This window comes from Diadema antillarum, unplaced genomic scaffold (assembly GCF_040938485.1).
Source record: "Diadema antillarum isolate AM-2024a unplaced genomic scaffold, OU_Dant_1.0 scf00000180, whole genome shotgun sequence".
Lineage (NCBI taxonomy): Eukaryota > Metazoa > Echinodermata > Echinoidea > Diadematoida > Diadematidae > Diadema > Diadema antillarum.
Window position 1 is genome coordinate 992,279 of NW_027271069.1, and position 17,552 is coordinate 1,009,830.

Genomic DNA, 17,552 nt, shown 5'->3' on the forward strand with positions numbered 1-17,552 from the left:
GGTGATCATTGCACGCCTTTGTGCGCATAGTTGTCTTGGCTTGCAGTGATGAAAATGAGATATTTGCCATTCACATCAACTTTGATTGATGTATAAAATGTGTCATGTCTGACATGCTTTTTGTATCATTTGCAACTTGCCTTCTTAAGTGCCTTGTTAGTCCAGCTTTATTGACAAACACACCATAGGTAATTGTGAGACTTTTTTTTTCCACATTTCACAATAAGTTGATAACTGATTGCTGTAAGAAGGAAAAGGTAGTATGACTTTATGATATCTTATGTCAGCAGCATAATTTGAAAGTGGGGTGGTTTTTTTTACCTACCTATTAAGTCATCACTTTGATTTGAAATGAACTTGTTTCTTTACATCAATCCCCCTTCTTTATCATTTCATTAAGGGCATCATTTACCATTTGCAGATGCAACAAAAACCCAGCTTTAGTGCTTCAAAATAGTTTTAAAATGTGAGTTAAGGATAGAAACAACCAATGTAAAAGTTGTAATCATTATAATCAGTGTTAAGTATTGTTGAATATACAAAATGTCAGCAATAGTTATAATAGAATTGTTTCTAGACTAAATCATCTACAATTATGGTTTTAGTGAGAAAAATAGTTATATCTCCTTATATCTAAGGCTTTATTGCAAAATTTTTATTTGGGAGGATGTTTTGTGATACAATTGACATACACATATGCATCAAACATGATAACTCAAACATTTTTTGAATCACTGCTCCCAGTGGTAAAAAATACCTTTAAGATCAGCCAGCAAGGAGTTTCTCCCCCTCGGGGGAAGAATAATTGTATCTAAAGAAACAGCGTAAGCTCAAGATAAGCGCAACAAGTCTCAGAACAGTGCAAGTAGATGTATGGTTGAAAAAGAAAATAGGTATTTTAAATATAATATCTTATGGAGACTGTGAATCAACAATGTTATACTACTGACCACCAATGAATCACATCCTCATTTGGTAGGAATGAAAATTCCAGAATGTGATATATTTCTTTGAAGCCATTTCATGTGACAGATTTATTTAAGCATCATGTAAATTGTAGAAAGATTGATGTGTAGTAATTCTTGTGCTTGGTCATCATTAAAATATGAATTTGGAGAAAATATGACATTTTGCTTCATTCATGCCAAAAACTAAACAAGGACACTATCCAATTATATCACTGTTGTGAGACATTTGCTCAATATTTATGCACCTATGATCGATTATAAACAGAGTTTTATTTTTACTGCACATTAACCCGCTGAAGATGGACTGATTTTCCTATAATAAGCATTTCCCACTCACCCTAGCCTTTTGTCAAGGCCCTCTTGCTGTAATGGGCGAGCAAAGCGAGCCCAGCCGAGCGCGACAGCATGAGGGCCTTTTGAGATCTGCTTCACATATTATTATTCATAACACGTGAACCCTTCTGAATATTCATATTTACGGGTTCTGGTCGACCAATGGAATGGCACGCTCCCCACATCCTCTTCAGCCTTGGTGTTGTCACGCCTGTTATTCGCATGCATCACTGACCACCAGCAGAGGTCAGTGCACAGAAAGTTACACACTCCCCCCCCCCCCCTCTCTCTGTAGAGTTCTGTGGGTCTGTGGCGTGCATTCGTATCGGGTTAGAGCAGACAGACACGCTGATTGGTTGACTTTTACTCCCGAAATCGGGGAGCAAAAGTCAGTAATTCAAAGGGCTAACAAAAGGATGCGAAGCAGATCTCAAAAGGCCCTCGCGCAACCCCACTCAGTTTGGCTCTCTTCACCATACAGCGAGAGGGCCTTGACAAAAGGCTACACTCACCCCAGCTCGAGAATACTGAGGACTACAGATGTAGTCTTCAATGGGTTAACAATATATTTATTCTTTTTTTCTTTGCAGGCACATTCTATCATAGAGGAGTTTGATGACCGGAAGTACCCACCAGCAGATAATAATGCATTCCAGACATTGTATGAGGTGAGAAGATGACAGTGTACATTTCTCTAGAGCTACAGCATGTATTCTGTGGACGTGGGGGAGAAACTAATACTCCCTCTACAAAATTATTTGTGGAATGGTTATACCTTGTGCACATGTTAATATTTTATGTTTAACATAGATCTCTGTTGCATATTTCTTTGTTTTGTTTGTGTGCGTGTTCATGCATGTATGTATTTGTAATGTATTAAAGCATGAGGAATTGATGTGTTGGACAGAAAAAGGTATAGGATGTCCAATTTACATTTGAGGAAAAAATTGTCCATTAAATGGATGATTTATGAATTTGACGTTCTTAATTGAGATAAGTTTTATGGACATTATACCCAACTTATGCATATTGACTTCAGTAACTTATATTTTGAGCCAAGGTGACCAAAATATCAAATTGTAAGAGTAGTTATGACCTCTTTAATTGGTCAGCTTTGTAAAAAGCTTTTCATGCATACCATGAAATGATCAACTTGGTCATGCAGGCAGCTATGATAGTACTTGTAGAATACTCTGTTTACCACTCGTAAAATATAACCAATTTCGTATTTAAGCAAAAGCAAAAGATATATTTATCTCTGTAACTTTTCCCTTGCTGTATCAGGGATGCTGTATCAGTAGTCATAGTCTAAGACAGAACAAGGCAGTCCCTGCAAAAAGAGATAGAGAATATAATGGTTATGCGTATGTGTGTTCACAAAGAAACTAAAAATTTCTAAGCCAGCACTGCTATATTCATGTGACTTAGATAGTTCCCACAGGACCCTATGTCTGATGGATTAGCTGACATTCCAACTGTTAGTTAATTCATGTCTAATTTGGCTCAAAGTTTTCCTTATCTGTGATTGCATTACACCAATTTCATTTAAATCAACTTCATCTGTATCGTAAATTCCCTGTGAAACACAATGTGTAGTTCACACACGAGGATTTTTGTGATACAGATGACCTACGCATATGCATCAAATGTGATATCTCAAACATTTTTAAAATCACTGCTCCCAATGATAAACAGTACCTTTAAAATATTGATATATTCTTAATGAATTCCAGCTTGAATCGAGTTGAGCAAAAGAAATGGACCCTACCTTCAAACTTGCAATCATGCCAAGATGACCCTCTTACTCATTAATGAGTTTTCTGCGCGCCACATGCTCGTGGTCTGAGCCACGTTTCCGGAGAGCCATGGGAAAAAACAAACAAAACAAAACAAAAACAAACCAAAACGCAGAGTAAACTCATCAGCCTTGGGGAAAAAGAAATGAGAAAAAATATACTGCATGCTCTAATTATTACCTCCCTCTCTGTTCCAGCCATAAATCAGAATGGACTTGTTTACTGCTCATTTCTTCACCTGCCCTTCTATGTTTATTCCAAAGGAAGTGCATAGGAGAGGGAAAGGAGTTATTTGAGAGAGGGATGGGGGGCGTGAATGGGCAAGGGGGAGGGGTAAGAACACGTTCAATTGATGGTTCACTTGATGAGAGCAGTCAGTAAGATTTATGCTTGTAGATACGAGTTTGCACTCCGTTAATTTGGTGGCTTTACTAATTATACTCACTAAAATATCTTCAGACAGTCAAACTTGCCCGAGCCAAATCCATCAGAAGATACATCAATGTAGGCTTCACATTGGCAGTATATTTCATGTACAAGCGTAATAATCATTGTTAGAGCACTGTTTGGGGTTTTTCCAGTATCGTAGAATAGCTAAATGTTTGACTTATATAATATAGCATACTACAAGTAATTAAAAAGCACTTTTTCATCACTATCTGTGCTGTAACACTAAAGGTTAGTGTGTATGTAGCATGGCTTGATATGTTTGAGTTTGATAATGAAACAGCAAATGGACTTGCAAATGAGCTGAGAGTGTAGCCACTGTATGTAGGCAGTTTTTTTGGTGGTTTTTTTTTTATAGTTTTATCATGATCATGAGTTGCCGAAATTATGGACTTGCAGTGAGTCTCTTGGCTTGACCTTCCTTAGATGCAAATCACAAATATCATTTTATTACAATGATGAAAGAGCGTTATTTGTTGGGTTGGTTTTGTTTTTGTTTTTTTTTTGTTGTTTTTTTTTGGGGGGGTGGTACTCTCCTCTCTTGAGCCCCATTCACACTTTAAATGCATTCCTTTCTATGTCAATGAATTCAGTCTAGCTAAGCTAGGGAGACTCGTAGCTGCACTAGTAGCCGAACTAGCAAGACTTGGATCGCAGGAGTTTTCATCATTGAATCAAGATATCGATGCACCCTTGCTAAATAGGCTTTGACAGGTTTTCACACAAAAGTCAATCCTCAGTAAGCAGTACTCTGTGTTGTTAGTGGATGATTTCCCCCCCCCCCCCCCCACAGTCTAAACCAAGGACACTGGGTATGCATTAAAAGCCCCGAAATCCTCATGCCTATGTGAATACTAAAGTCAATCTTGTCAGAATCATACAGTTGGAAAGATCTCACCTACTTCATGCAATGGAAATTATATTCTAGCAGCATGCTTCGGAGGTGTGAGTTTAGGTTGCCAATGCCTAGCTGCTGCAATACAACAATCATTTAAATCATGATGGCTAGTTTGTCTGCATAATTTAGCTGGAAAAAGAAATGTAGTGCCATTCACATTGCAAACATTTCCCAATTTTGTGACTCGCTATCAGGGTCGCGTCTCTATGATTCAGTGTTCTTACAGAATTCATTCGAAAAATATGTTCGAAAAACCATGAATAGTGCCCATCAGTATAAATATGTGCTTGGCCCATTGGTAACGGTCAACTCCAATTGAGATTCTTTGGCTATGTTTGTACTTTACATGCAGGGTGTTCAGACACACACAAAAAAAAAATTGTTCTAGAATGGTACAGAAGAATTTATACGTCTGAACGCTGACTAACGAAATGATGTATAGCGAAACGATGGTCAGAGCATCCTTTCGAACTAGAACTCGATAACGAATAAGCATTCCATCATGTCCATTATGCGTCTGTACGTATGGCGACCATAGAACTGTGGGCGGAACTTAATGGGAGCGCGCACAAAAGGTGACCCTATACCTGTCACTCGTGACCGTAACGGCGTGCGCAGTGAGAAACTGCGCATCTATACAACGTTTTCCAGAACGGTCGAGATTAGCGTCTGAACGGTCTGTCGGCTATACGATGATTCTTTATAGTTATACATTATTTCTTTATCGACTTTTGGTATAAACTGGCTTGCATCTGAACAGGGCGATAGCGATCGGCAAGATTCTTGACTGTATCCGAGCTAGGCCAACCTCCGCACTCCACGCTATCCCAATGCTAGCTACTGGATCTTTAAACAACCTTGCAATAACCTGCCATATTGATCCAGAGTGACACTGACAGCCAATGAAAGTTTTGTTACTCCTAATCCAAATCCATCCTCTAGCCTCACCATCCTCTCCCCCCCCCCCCCACCACCAACACCCAATCTGTCAGCAGGGGTCATTCCGGGACACCCGTCTCTCTAGAGCTCCCCCTCCCCTAATTTGGTTCTATATCCTTCTATATTTGGTAAAGGGCAGAGCCACCTACAAAAGTGTCGTTTAATAATCAAAAGGGACACCTCAGGTTGGCGAACGGAAACCTTTTAATCCTGGTGTGATGTGATCGGTGTGTGGAGAGGATTGGATTGGACTACCTGGAACTTAATTTCTGCAGAATTGGAATGGCAGTTATGTGATATAAATCTCTGCAGCAATGTGTGTACGTTATGAAGCAGAGACAGCACCACATGGTTAACTTTTTAAAAACCAGCCAAAAAAGCCTTCCTGTGTTCAGTGATCTATCATAGTTCTGCTATCTCCTTTTGGGTACAAATAACATTTTATGTTGGAATTATGTCAGTGTACTTTCCATCTACAGTGTATATACCTGCTGAATGCTATAAGTGCTGGTTCTATAAGGATTAGAACCAGCACTGGCTGTCGGGCAGAAGCGCGGTGGTCTAGTGGATAAGACGCCTGTCCAGTGATTAGGAGGTTGTAGGTTCGAATCCTGCTTGAGTATGTAAGCCCATGATTTCTTTTGCCATGGCTACTGTTAAAAATACTGATCAATTTACCGTAGTGCTCATTTATGTCGACGTAGGGCAACTTATCAATCAATTGCAATAAAAACAACTCGACAGAAGAATTTAATCACTTTGAATGTATTTGAGGTTTGCAGTTTGTGAGGTTAGCAATTTTGCATTTACTGCTATTTAGAAAGATTTGGCAATACTGAAACATTCTCATCAATTAAAAAGAAACCCATTTCCTAGTGTAAGTTGACTTTAATGACAATGTAATTCAACTGTCTTTTATGTAGTATATTTCCAATATGATACCGATCAATTCGCTTTACATCATAAGATTGTCTCAATGATGAACTCAAAAAGAACATGAGAACTTGGTGACATTCTTTTTGAAAAAAGACACTGACGATGATGAATGTAGTGAATAGGATAAAGTTCTACACATAGAATAGTGAAAGTCTGTCATTTTAGGTTTTGGCAAAATAAAGTAATAGAATTTCAATGTTACATATGAAATAGTATCATTGCTCACAATCCCCTATATTATGCAAATTTGATGAGATAATAATGTCCCATGGCAATTCTCTCATTGTCTTGCACCCAAATCTTCACTAGATTTCCTTTCTGGAAATGGCTTTAAAGGTAGGGAATCCCATTTGCATGCCTTAAATGAAGAGTTGTATAAATACAGTGGTATGTTGAAGAGAATATCATTTTAGAAACTCCCATAAAGTATTGAAAGTGGAAGGTAACATTTAGTACATTTTTTTGACGGTTAGATTTTGAATTGACTTGTTTTCGGGGCTCACTGTAAATTCCAGTACATTACTAGGCTACCTTTGCAGACCCATGTACTGCATGTGTGTCCATCATGTATATTTTGTGAAGAAAGTTCATCAACACTTACAAACATTTCTATATATACATTCTTACCACACACTCTATATGTTATTACATCAGCTCTTGTACTTTTAGATTTGTGTTTATAGATCACAAATACAGAAGAATGCAACAAAAAGGCTTAAGTGTGGCTGACACACAGAACTACTGAGTAGTTGAGTTTTGTGCATTATTCAAATTTTAGATAACTGTTGACTTCCAAATTTCTAAGCAGTGGCCTAAGCAAGTCCCCTGAGGTTCATATTTAATGTTTTGCTGCATTTTGGGAGGTCTGTAAAAGGTATCCCCTACCTTTAAAGGGTGTGTACAGTTCTGGTCGAGGTGAGGATTTAGCTTTTAATGTTTTGCGAGATATTCAGAAACCACTCTATGAGATGTCAAAGAGCATGCAATTCTAAGGGGTATCAAAAGTTTATTTGATGAAAATCGGTTTTTGAAATGGCTGAGATATCCAAAAACAAAGTGAAACAAAGAGATCCTAATAAAGTTGTGGCCTGTCGCCTTTTATTATTATCACTTTTTTGGATATCTCAGCCATTTGAAATCCAATTTTCATCAAATAAACGTTGAATCCTTCTTAAAATTACATGCTCTTTCATATTTCATAAGAGGTTTCTCATTATCTCACTTAAGAATGTTCAAAACATGAATCCCCACCTCAACCAGTACTGTACAGTCCCTTTAAACTAGAAAGTCCAATCTTGGAAGGTAATTAATTTTATGATGTGTTGACTTTGCAATGTGAACTTTTTTTCGAAGGCATTGACAAAAGTATAATTGTATTTTTTAACGCATTAAAGACTAGTCCTAAGTATACTTCTGGGGAATTGCAGCTTATAGCAAAATCAGTTCGTCCTCAACGGGTTAAATTACAAACCAAAGGGAGAGCCAAGGAAAGGTAGCATTTAATATTGCCTCTTCTAGGTTTTTTGTAATTGTGATATATATATAGAAATGCTTCATGAATACTAACAATTATTCTTGATACTTAATATCTTTTGCACCGTTGTGGTCTAATTTTGCTACAGTTTTACAGTCTGACGACTGTGTGTTCTCTTCGTAGAGCACTTAGCAAAGAGAACAATATTTTCCAAGCCATTGAGATCAAGACAAAGTGATGCAGCTTGAATGAGCAAATAATGGTTTTCTTCATCACAGCGTGATGGAAGCAGGTCTTGCAATGAATTTCATGAATACTAGAGAAACCTTAGAGGCATTAACTTTGAAAGACAAGTGTTGGACGAGAGAAGATTTTAAAAAGATGTCTTGTACTTCTAAGCCTAAGCCTTTTCTCTTGATACCATACATGAATGATTTATTTCTCTCCTACAGTACGTCTTGCTTTATATTTCATATTACCAGAGGGTACTCAATCTACCCTTATATTTTTTTTCCAGTTCCTTCATTGCTACATCTTGATCCTTATTTTGTGGCTAATGCACGGCTTTGTGTATGGATTGCGTCTGTTGGGTTGCCGTGGTAACATACCGCAAAAAGGTATGAAGGGACACGAAGCCTACAAATGTGGCACATCTTTTGACTCCATTATGTGTGCGCATTGCCCTGCGCCCGTGGTAGAAAGTTTCGTTGCAGCCCTCCCATAACTTATTCATGTTCAGTGTGTGCTTGCAGTTTACTCGCAGTATAACATAGCGACGGTAGCGGGCATCTTTTATTCATGGCGCTGTTCTCGCTGATCCGCTCCCCCCAACCGAGTGGCAGCCCGAGTCCAATTTGTCAACAGCGCATTTGTTAAGTGGCAAGGAGTTGTATATTTCACAACTCTATTTGGAAACTGCCCTGTTGACTAGTCATGTCAGCTGTATGTAGAGTGATCATGCAATGCTCACTTACCAACTCTGCTGAAAATGGAGGAACGTCTGATGTGCATCTTTCTCCACCTTTCTCATGAAGTGTGGAACTTATGGATAATTAAAAGACATTTTAAGTGAATAAAAGGGATTGAGAGTTTTTAAAAAAAAAATGGATTGTATGGCACTGTAGACAAAATTTTATATGAAGGCCTGGGTGATTTGTTTCAGAATAAATACTCTTCCCCAGCTTGTTGCCAGTGTATATATCTTTGTTATCTCAGACTGTTATCTGTTTCATTCACTCGCCATTTCATTTGGAGTGTGGGTAGTCTCTTTTTATACTTAAGGGCGTAGAAGAAAGTGGGTATCCTAGTGCACAGTATTAAAGAAAATGAAAGACAAATGCACAGACTTGACTGTGTGGATTGCAGATTACCACTTGGGTTATATATGAAGTGATTTCTTTGCATTATATGATATGATTTTACTGTTGTGCATTAGTATGTGAGATACTTTAAAGTGGACATTTTCATGCATTTGTTTTGCGTGAAAAGAAATGAGTGCAAATAAATGCACACAAAGAATTTGGCTTGTTACATGTAGCACCAATGTTTTCATTATGCAGAATTAAACACACTTGAAAGTAATTGCACCCAGCTGAGTTAAAAAATAATTAACAATTAATTGCGCCAAAGTGTCCACTTTGACAGTATTTAAAGTCTATTTTTGCTCTGTTTAAAGATTAAATTTGGCTTCATTTGATATGCAAACTGAGAGGACAGTCTAAATAGGGTAGGGATGAAAATGTGTGCTTTGATGTACTGCAGAGAAGCCTCTAATTTTCATGAAAGAAAGAGATATGCACCCAAAGACACTGAAGTTCTGTATACTGTAAAACCTATAATTTTTGTGTACCGATACATTCGCCAGTGAGGAGATCACAGACATTTTTGCGAGATGTTGTATTTGCATTTTGACACCGAGGCTATCGTTGAGTGCACTAATTAATGCCTGTCTGAAAATCTAATGCAATCAAGATCAGGTAGTGGTATTCTCACGTGTTGTTAAATTTGTGGCCCAACAGTATACTCGCGGAATTCACAAAAATTAAACTCTCGCGAAAATAACAGCTTTTACAGTAGTTGTGCATAGCTAGCTAGCTACACGTGTACATGTGGGCATGCTGGTGGTGCTGCAAAAATAGCTTCCACAAAATTTGTAAGTGTAAAATAATCACTATTCATAAAATGATTTGACTAATCCATAGAAAGAACAGGTGAGGAATTTTATTGTCAGGAGAGTCGTGGATGTTCTAACCTCAGGGTGTGAAATGCTATTTCAGGGATGTTATTAATCTCTCAATAGCATTTTGATATTTCGTACCCTTTAGCTGGATCAGTCTGCTTGTTCCCTTCCAGGCATACAATGTATATCATCTCCTATAATGTTGTAATATACAGTCATTTGGTATGTGTTTGGGACCTCACCTACTTTTCCCTTGCCTTGCAAATGAGGAGTTCTGTTAGCAAAAACAGTATGTTAAAGGATTTGTTTCCCTTATATACAGAATTAGAAAGCACTCAGAGAGTACAGACCTCCACCGAGCAGCTCATTTCAACCTATTTTTTGATTTCCACTTTGTGTTATAAGTCCTGCATTCATATCATCTACATTATCAGATTCCTTGACCGTCAAAATATATCCCTTGGCATTTGGAATCATATTGATATCAATAGTTTAATGGCTATTCACAAACTCAACATTTTGATAACTGTCATTTTCTTCATAATTCCCCCATTGTCTACTGTGTCTACAGTAGCAATGTGCAAATTAATGGGGTTTCCCGCTGCGTGATAAAAGTCAGTTACCAGTCATCATCATAATATAGTGTACAAAAGAATACAAAATATATGTGTATTTACTTTAGAACCAGAAATGTTTGCATGCATTTTAATTTCATGAATGTCGCAAGAGCCAGATTCGCATAATTAAAATATACACGAAAGTTCTTGTCTACACTGTAGTGCATTGGATGCCAGTGGCAATTTGCAGAAATTTTATGCCGCAGCAAAGGCTGTCTGCTTCAATTTGCGAAAATTTCATGTCGCGAATATTTCTTGTTTTACAGTACACTTCAGAATGAGACTTGAGTTTCATACTATGTGGATGGGTATATTTTATCTTTCTGCTGCTTGTTTTCTCGTTTTGTTGGTTTTTCGTACAGGTCTGCGAGGAGCTGCAACACTTTGTCAGCATGCCAGAGGTCATGGAACTGTGCTGCCTGCTCACGCGAGCCCACATGAGGGCGATCTTCGACATCCACGACCAGATCGCGAACAAGGACTACACGCCGGAGCTGCCGCCCGAGTTCCCCGAAGACCTCACACCTGTCTGCAGTGATGATGAAGAGGCTGGTGTCAAAATCGTCAAACTCGTCAAAAGCGTAGAACCTCTGGTGAGAACGCACCCTTTGGTACAAATATACATATGGAATGCAATTTGGTGGCATCATCAGATTCATAGATATGTTCATAGATATTTTTCATCATTGTATGTAATATCATAGTGTACTGTATTTACCGTATATATATCATACGATTTTTATTTTCATGAATTTCCTGAGTAGGGTACTCTTCATGTGTCTAATAACACGCAAAATTATCGACTCTGATCTCGAAATGGATGTAACGTGCACGTGTACATTACTCCGTTCATTTCCGAGGTTTTTTTTCACAGTCATTCTCAAAAGTGTAGGACATCTTAAAATCAAATTGACAAATAGACTAAAAAAGGAGAAATTATTTAATTACCCAATGATTTCGAGGTACCTTCAGTGCAATCTTATTTTTTTGCTGACTGAAATCAAGATGTGATTCAGAGCAGAACAAAAATCACGATCATATAACCAAAATTGTTCTTACATGCATTTTTATGCATCTGTGGAGATGGAGACCTTTATTTAATCTTTCTTTCCAAGATATGATGTCATACACTGAACATATCCCAGACACAATTCAATTTCCCTTTCAAAAGTTCCATGCCCCAACCAAAGTGTGAAATGGCTGCGGCGAATTACTTATCAATTAGGCATCAACACTGGGGAGAGATCTAGAGGTGTCCGCAATTGCCAGCAGTTGGGTTTATTCCCAACAGGTGGTTCTGGGCCGTGATAGTAGGAGTCAGCAGAATATTAAAACATTTGGTTCTCACTTTGAGATTTCTGGCCATCCTGTCTCTGATAGGGAATGTAAGTTATTCTGTTGATTATTTCTGTGCTTTTTTGATTAGTTTTATATGATTCTGCCAGTCGTTGTGGAGGCTGTTCCTTTCTTTTTTTAGAGGGGGGGGGGGGGGGAGACAAGTCAGCATATGATGTAGGGCTTGAAAGTGAAACCAGTGTAAAGGAAATGAAGTCCAGAGAAATGAAGAAGAAGGAAAAAATGAATCGGGAGGCAGAGAGAGAGAGATAGAGAATGAAGGGGATAAATCAAGAGGGATTATATCTGAGTGGTGACCTGGGGAGGGAGCCAATTCCTGCTTTGTGTGGTGTCGACCAATTTTTAGTGGATGCACGTGATTCCGCTTGGTTTGGAAGCCAGCCCATTCTGGGTTAACCACCGGTCTCAAGGTGGTACCAAATTAAACGCTTGTGTAGCTGCTATAGTAGCTGAACAGTATGAAGTGCATATAATACCTAATCTTTATAGCTGATAGCTAAACAGTGAATATTCAGAGGGAGATGAACTATCAATGCACACTTTTTTGTTTTTCTGTTTCAGTCCACTTCTTTGCTCACATATTCCACCATTTTCTGTCTTTTTGTATTCCAAAACACTACACAAATCTTGAGGCATACAAGGGAATACCAATGACAGTAGATGCAAGTAGATTAGTGAGACAGAAGAGTTTAAGCCAGAAGAATGAATTTTATGATTCATTAAAGTAAGAGCTGAAATTGTCATATCCAGAAGAAGGCAAGAAGACAGTAAAGATAATATAAGATAGTAAAGATAGTTAAAGGAACGCCTCCAAAATTCTTGAGGGGAAATGCATATGAATAAACAAATACAACAGCAAAACGAGATACAAGAAATAAGCAAAGAGATTAAAAGGGATTCATGTGATCAGAATGACTTGGTGGAGGAACGAATGATATGATAGAGATGAAGGAAGAAATGGAGGAATGTCTACAGGAGAATTGCTCGTGGATAAAGGTCACACACAAGTTGCCTACATATAGCTCTTCTTGGATATCCAGGGGGTTATTATGTCTCGAAATGGGGTCTACAATGTATTTCTAGTTCTCGATACCTGGCGTAAATTTCCATGGGGCTGTCCCTTTATCTCCTTTGTCTTCATTCTCTTTCTTCTCATTCACTTTTTTTTGTAACTTACAATGATGGTGAATGTTTATCTTGCCTGTTGCCAGATGGGAGAAACCTTGACAACATTGTTTTCAAGAAGAAGCGTAATAATGCATAAACCCATGTCCATTGCGGACAATGCACTGTCTTTACAGCATGTGACATTTTTCTCTAGCTTGGAGAGTAGTCTATCTCAGGAGCTACATTATGGATGTGTAAATTGCATGTCTAGTCAAAGCCCAGTATCAAAGTGTGATGTCATAGGCATTCATCGCCATGGAAACTGGTTCAAAACAACGTCACCTAGCCTGACTGTATATGCTCGCATCTGGTTCGAACCCAAGCTGTAACAAAAGACTGTGACATCATCGCTTTAGTACTCTGTTGGTTTTCTATAGTTATTCTAGACATGATTTTCATAAATGTCTTGTCTGTTTTCTTATACACTTGTGTGTTTTTGTGAGATTGTATCATACTGCAGAGAAGTGCAATGAATTTGTTGATTCATGGTAGAACTTCTTTAATAACCACAAATGTTTTTGATATGTTTTTTTTCTCTCTCTCCATTTTGTGTTCATGTCATGTAGGGAGCTACAATCAAGTATGACCACAAGTCTGGGATGATTGTAATTGCCAGGGTGATGCATGGTGGCGCTGCAGATAGGAGCGGTGAGTTGCCATGCCCCTAGGTCCACAGTCTCACGGGTGATTTGTAGTGCATGTATGCAAACCGTGGTAACGCAGCAAAAGTAGTTCTACGGCATAGATTGGACCGTTACCTCAACATATCAACATATATGCCATTCGCCTTTCTGAATTCATGGTGATGGTGTAGCAATAGACCAGTTTACTAACATATTCAAATTTTATGCATGCCTGTGGTTTTCCTGACATAGCAACAACTAATGCATTGCAAACTGGATTCCAAGTACTGAGTATTGAAAAGTGTTTTTGATGTACAGGTTAATAGAATAGCTCGTTACTGCGTCAGGACGGAAGAAACAACCTTAAATTTGAGTATGTTAGTAAACAATCTATTATCATGTTTGTATAGTTGTTTCTTAGCCTTGTTGATTGTATAAAGTTGGGTTGGAAGAAGCTGCAAAACAACCCTTTCATTTCCAGATATAACACAATTATGTTCGTGTTTTCAGTGCTCTCACCCATTGCCATTAAGTTGTTTTGTTTTTTCAAACTTTTCAAAGGTTTGAAGTTAATTCCTACATTTCCAGCTGAAAGTCAAGTAATCAGAATTTATTTTTCCCTTCTTTCTTTCCTTTTTTCTGAGAGTTCAAGGCAGGTTCTGTCTCCAAAGAGGGGAAAAGGGGGTTTAAAAAGAAACAGTGGCAAGGTTATTCAGCATTAAGCATAATTGTCAGGAGAGGGAATTCAAACCAGATGGGGAAATATCACTGGCACAAACAGAATACAAAGATATTGTTTGGAAAGGGGAGAAGGCGAGTGAGAAGAACAGACGGGGAGTAATTGAGGAAATTGTTGAATTTGAATTGATTTAGAGGGTTTATTAATGAGTCACTGGGACCTTGGCATTGCTCGATAGCAGTGAACGCTGATCCGCTGGGGGTAGAGCTGCCAACTAACATTATCCACCGCTCCTGTGTGGTACCCATTTGCTCTTTAAACTTTCCACTCCTCCCCTCCCCTATCCGATATACTTAGATGATCATTTTCCCTCCTCCCCCTCCCCTCAATGTCAGATCCCATTTAAAATGAACAGTGAGGTTTACTCCTGTTCCTTTTAACCCTTCCTGTACCAAATTGTGCTTTTTCCTGGCCCTGCTTCCAGTCATTCCACTAAGGGTCACCGCTGCCAGTCTTCACTTACCAACCTGTCAGCAGAAACAATACATCCCACCACATTCCAGGAGGTGGTCAAAGACAATTATAAAATGGGCTTTAGAATCTCTGCAATCTGATTGGTCAATTATCATGCATTGATTTTTACTGAACCACTCTGAGCTATGCATCGGGTGCAATCCAAGCGCATGGCCATGCGTCTGCTAAAATTCAAACGCATGGCTCAAGCCTTGTATAGTATTGTACCAGACATACCACGTGTACCAGACGCATGGTGGGAAAAATTTCATGAATTTACAGGCCCATTTTATAAAACAAATGATGCACAGGCCTATTTTGTGGATCAGTGAGAATTGGATGCTCCCATTTAACTTTGGAAACGGTCTAAAACCCACTCCCTGCACTCATGAGTTTTAAACAATTCCAAAGTTAAACTCACATATATCCAATTCTCACAGATCCACTCTGTCCTGTGCATCATTTGTGTAATACTCCTTGATAGCGGCATTCACACTGGCACAAATCTAGTAAATTAGGGGATACAAAACTTCAGATTTGCATCGCTATCCATATCATAAGATTTTTGCCAGTGTGGACATAAAGTCTCACTAGATACATGTACTACAATCAGCATAGTGATCCAAATCCCAAGAAATCTTGCGGTCATTTCAGAACTCCTGCAATTATTTTAGAAATATTGCGATAAGTTGCACTGCAGCGAGTGTCTGAATGCTTTGGCAAATTATCTCAAGATATTTATCCCATCATTCAAAACACAGATCAAAACAGTGCATAAACACAAGGCCAAGGGACGTCATTTTACTAGGTTTCAGCATGAACAGTTTGGGATATTTATGTCCATCTAAATGAGTACAAAAAACTTGGTATTTTGGATGGCTATCAACATCTGCTACTTTGCCTGTATGGAATGACACTAGTGATTGGCTTGGCACAGACACGTGGCTCAAATTTTCTTCAGTCTGTTCCAGGTAGCCATAGCTACTGAAACATGACCAAGCACCATATATGTGCAAACAAACTGACACCAGACGAGACTGATTACAACAATTTCTTCAAATGATGAAATGGTGATATTAGCAATGAGTTCTGTATACAACAAGTGCAGTACAATTAAACTGCATGTGTTCACAGTCATTATAACATTACTTTAAAAACCTCTGAAGAGTACCTTGCCACTTACATGTTGGTATAAAGTGGCAAAGGTTTACGCAAAGAATGGAAAGTTTTTCCTCTACTGCCAGTGTCACAAAACCTAGCACAAGCTGAATACTGGTGAATACAGTTCTCAGGAAGAAAAAAAATACTCTTATTCTTTAGATGTTACATTCGTCAAAAACAATTATCATGCGATATTTTCACCCCAGCATTTTGAAATAGTATTTTGGGAGAGTAGATTCTTCATAGTTATTTCAAACCTGTTGGTAGCATCATTCTGTACAGTTTCCTTTCCCTTTTACCCACAAACATCCTTGTGAAATATAGAGGGTCAAACGTTCCAGTGATGTAAGAAGTCAATGCTGATTTTTATTTTGACATCCACTCCACGTAACAGTGGATAACGTTAGACATTCTATAGTCAGTATGTCATGAATGCCAATTCAAACCAATTAAGGATTGTGTCCAATGTGTACACTGCTTGACATGTGATCATTAAGTATACATTGCATGTGCCTTCTTGATTGAAGAGGGCTAGATTTACTGTTATGTTCGCGTGCATTTTAATTTCGTGAGAGCTGAGTTTCGCGATATCAAAATGCATGCTTAAGATCTTGTCTACACTAAAATGCATTGAATGTTAGAGGCGACTTGCGAAAACTTCATGCTGCGAATAAGGCCGTTGGCTCCCATTCGCAAAAAATTTCATGCCACGAAAATATCGTGTTTAAACAGTATATAACTTTTGGTGCTTTTACGGAGAAACTGGGTTGTTTGCATGGGTTTGATTACTGCGTGAGATTCTATGGATGCATAGTCATCATGACTGTATCCTAAAGTGGATTCCGTATTTACCCCCCGAATGTCAGTCATTATTTACTCTTCGGCAGGTCCAAAGCCAATTTCCAACACCTAATTTAGGCAATTAGATTCCTGATTTTTGCCAAACATGATTGACAGTGTCATCAAGTAGCCGTGGCAATTAAAAGTTATTGTCTTCTTTAACAGTCGTCCACACTTAAGGGGAGTGGATCCCCATGTGAGTGTTTCCAACTCACGAGTCCGCATCACACCTGTCCGTGATGTCACAATCCCCTTTGTCCGCGTAACGAGGAAAGACGAGTTTCCCTCACGATCACTAAATGTCATCGGCTCACTTGGGGGCGGGGGATGTGCCGATTAGGGGACAGACATCCCCTGCGGGGTCAGGCCGGGTGGTGGCGATTGTGGCGCTCCCACCGTTTTTTGTGCCTATTCATCTTGGGTAATTACCAGCAAAACACATCGCTTGAATTATGGGGAAGAGTTGAAGAAACCCTAAAATGTCCCCGAACCCAAAAGTGATGTAAAACATTTGTCGTGGGTCCGTCCAAAGTGAGAGAAACATGAAACGTCAGTCTAAGACCAAAACATTGAATCTCTGCCCCTAGTGAGATACGTGAATTGTCAAAATAATTTCTTTAATGTAC

General features: G+C 38.7%; 1 protein-coding gene across 2 annotated transcripts in view; it reads left to right on the plus strand.

Annotated features, from left to right (window-relative positions):
• The window catches only part of LOC139723069 (MAGUK p55 subfamily member 7-like), a 72,566-nt gene that overhangs the window by 26,798 nt on the left and 28,216 nt on the right, over positions 1-17,552 (plus strand). For both annotated transcript variants that reach the window (XM_071634342.1, XM_071634343.1), the window contains exons 3-5: positions 1,892-1,969; positions 10,950-11,180; positions 13,677-13,758. In XM_071634342.1, coding sequence (XP_071490443.1) covers positions 1,892-1,969; positions 10,950-11,180; positions 13,677-13,758 — 391 coding nt within the window. The remainder of the gene's footprint in view (positions 1-1,891; positions 1,970-10,949; positions 11,181-13,676; positions 13,759-17,552) is intronic.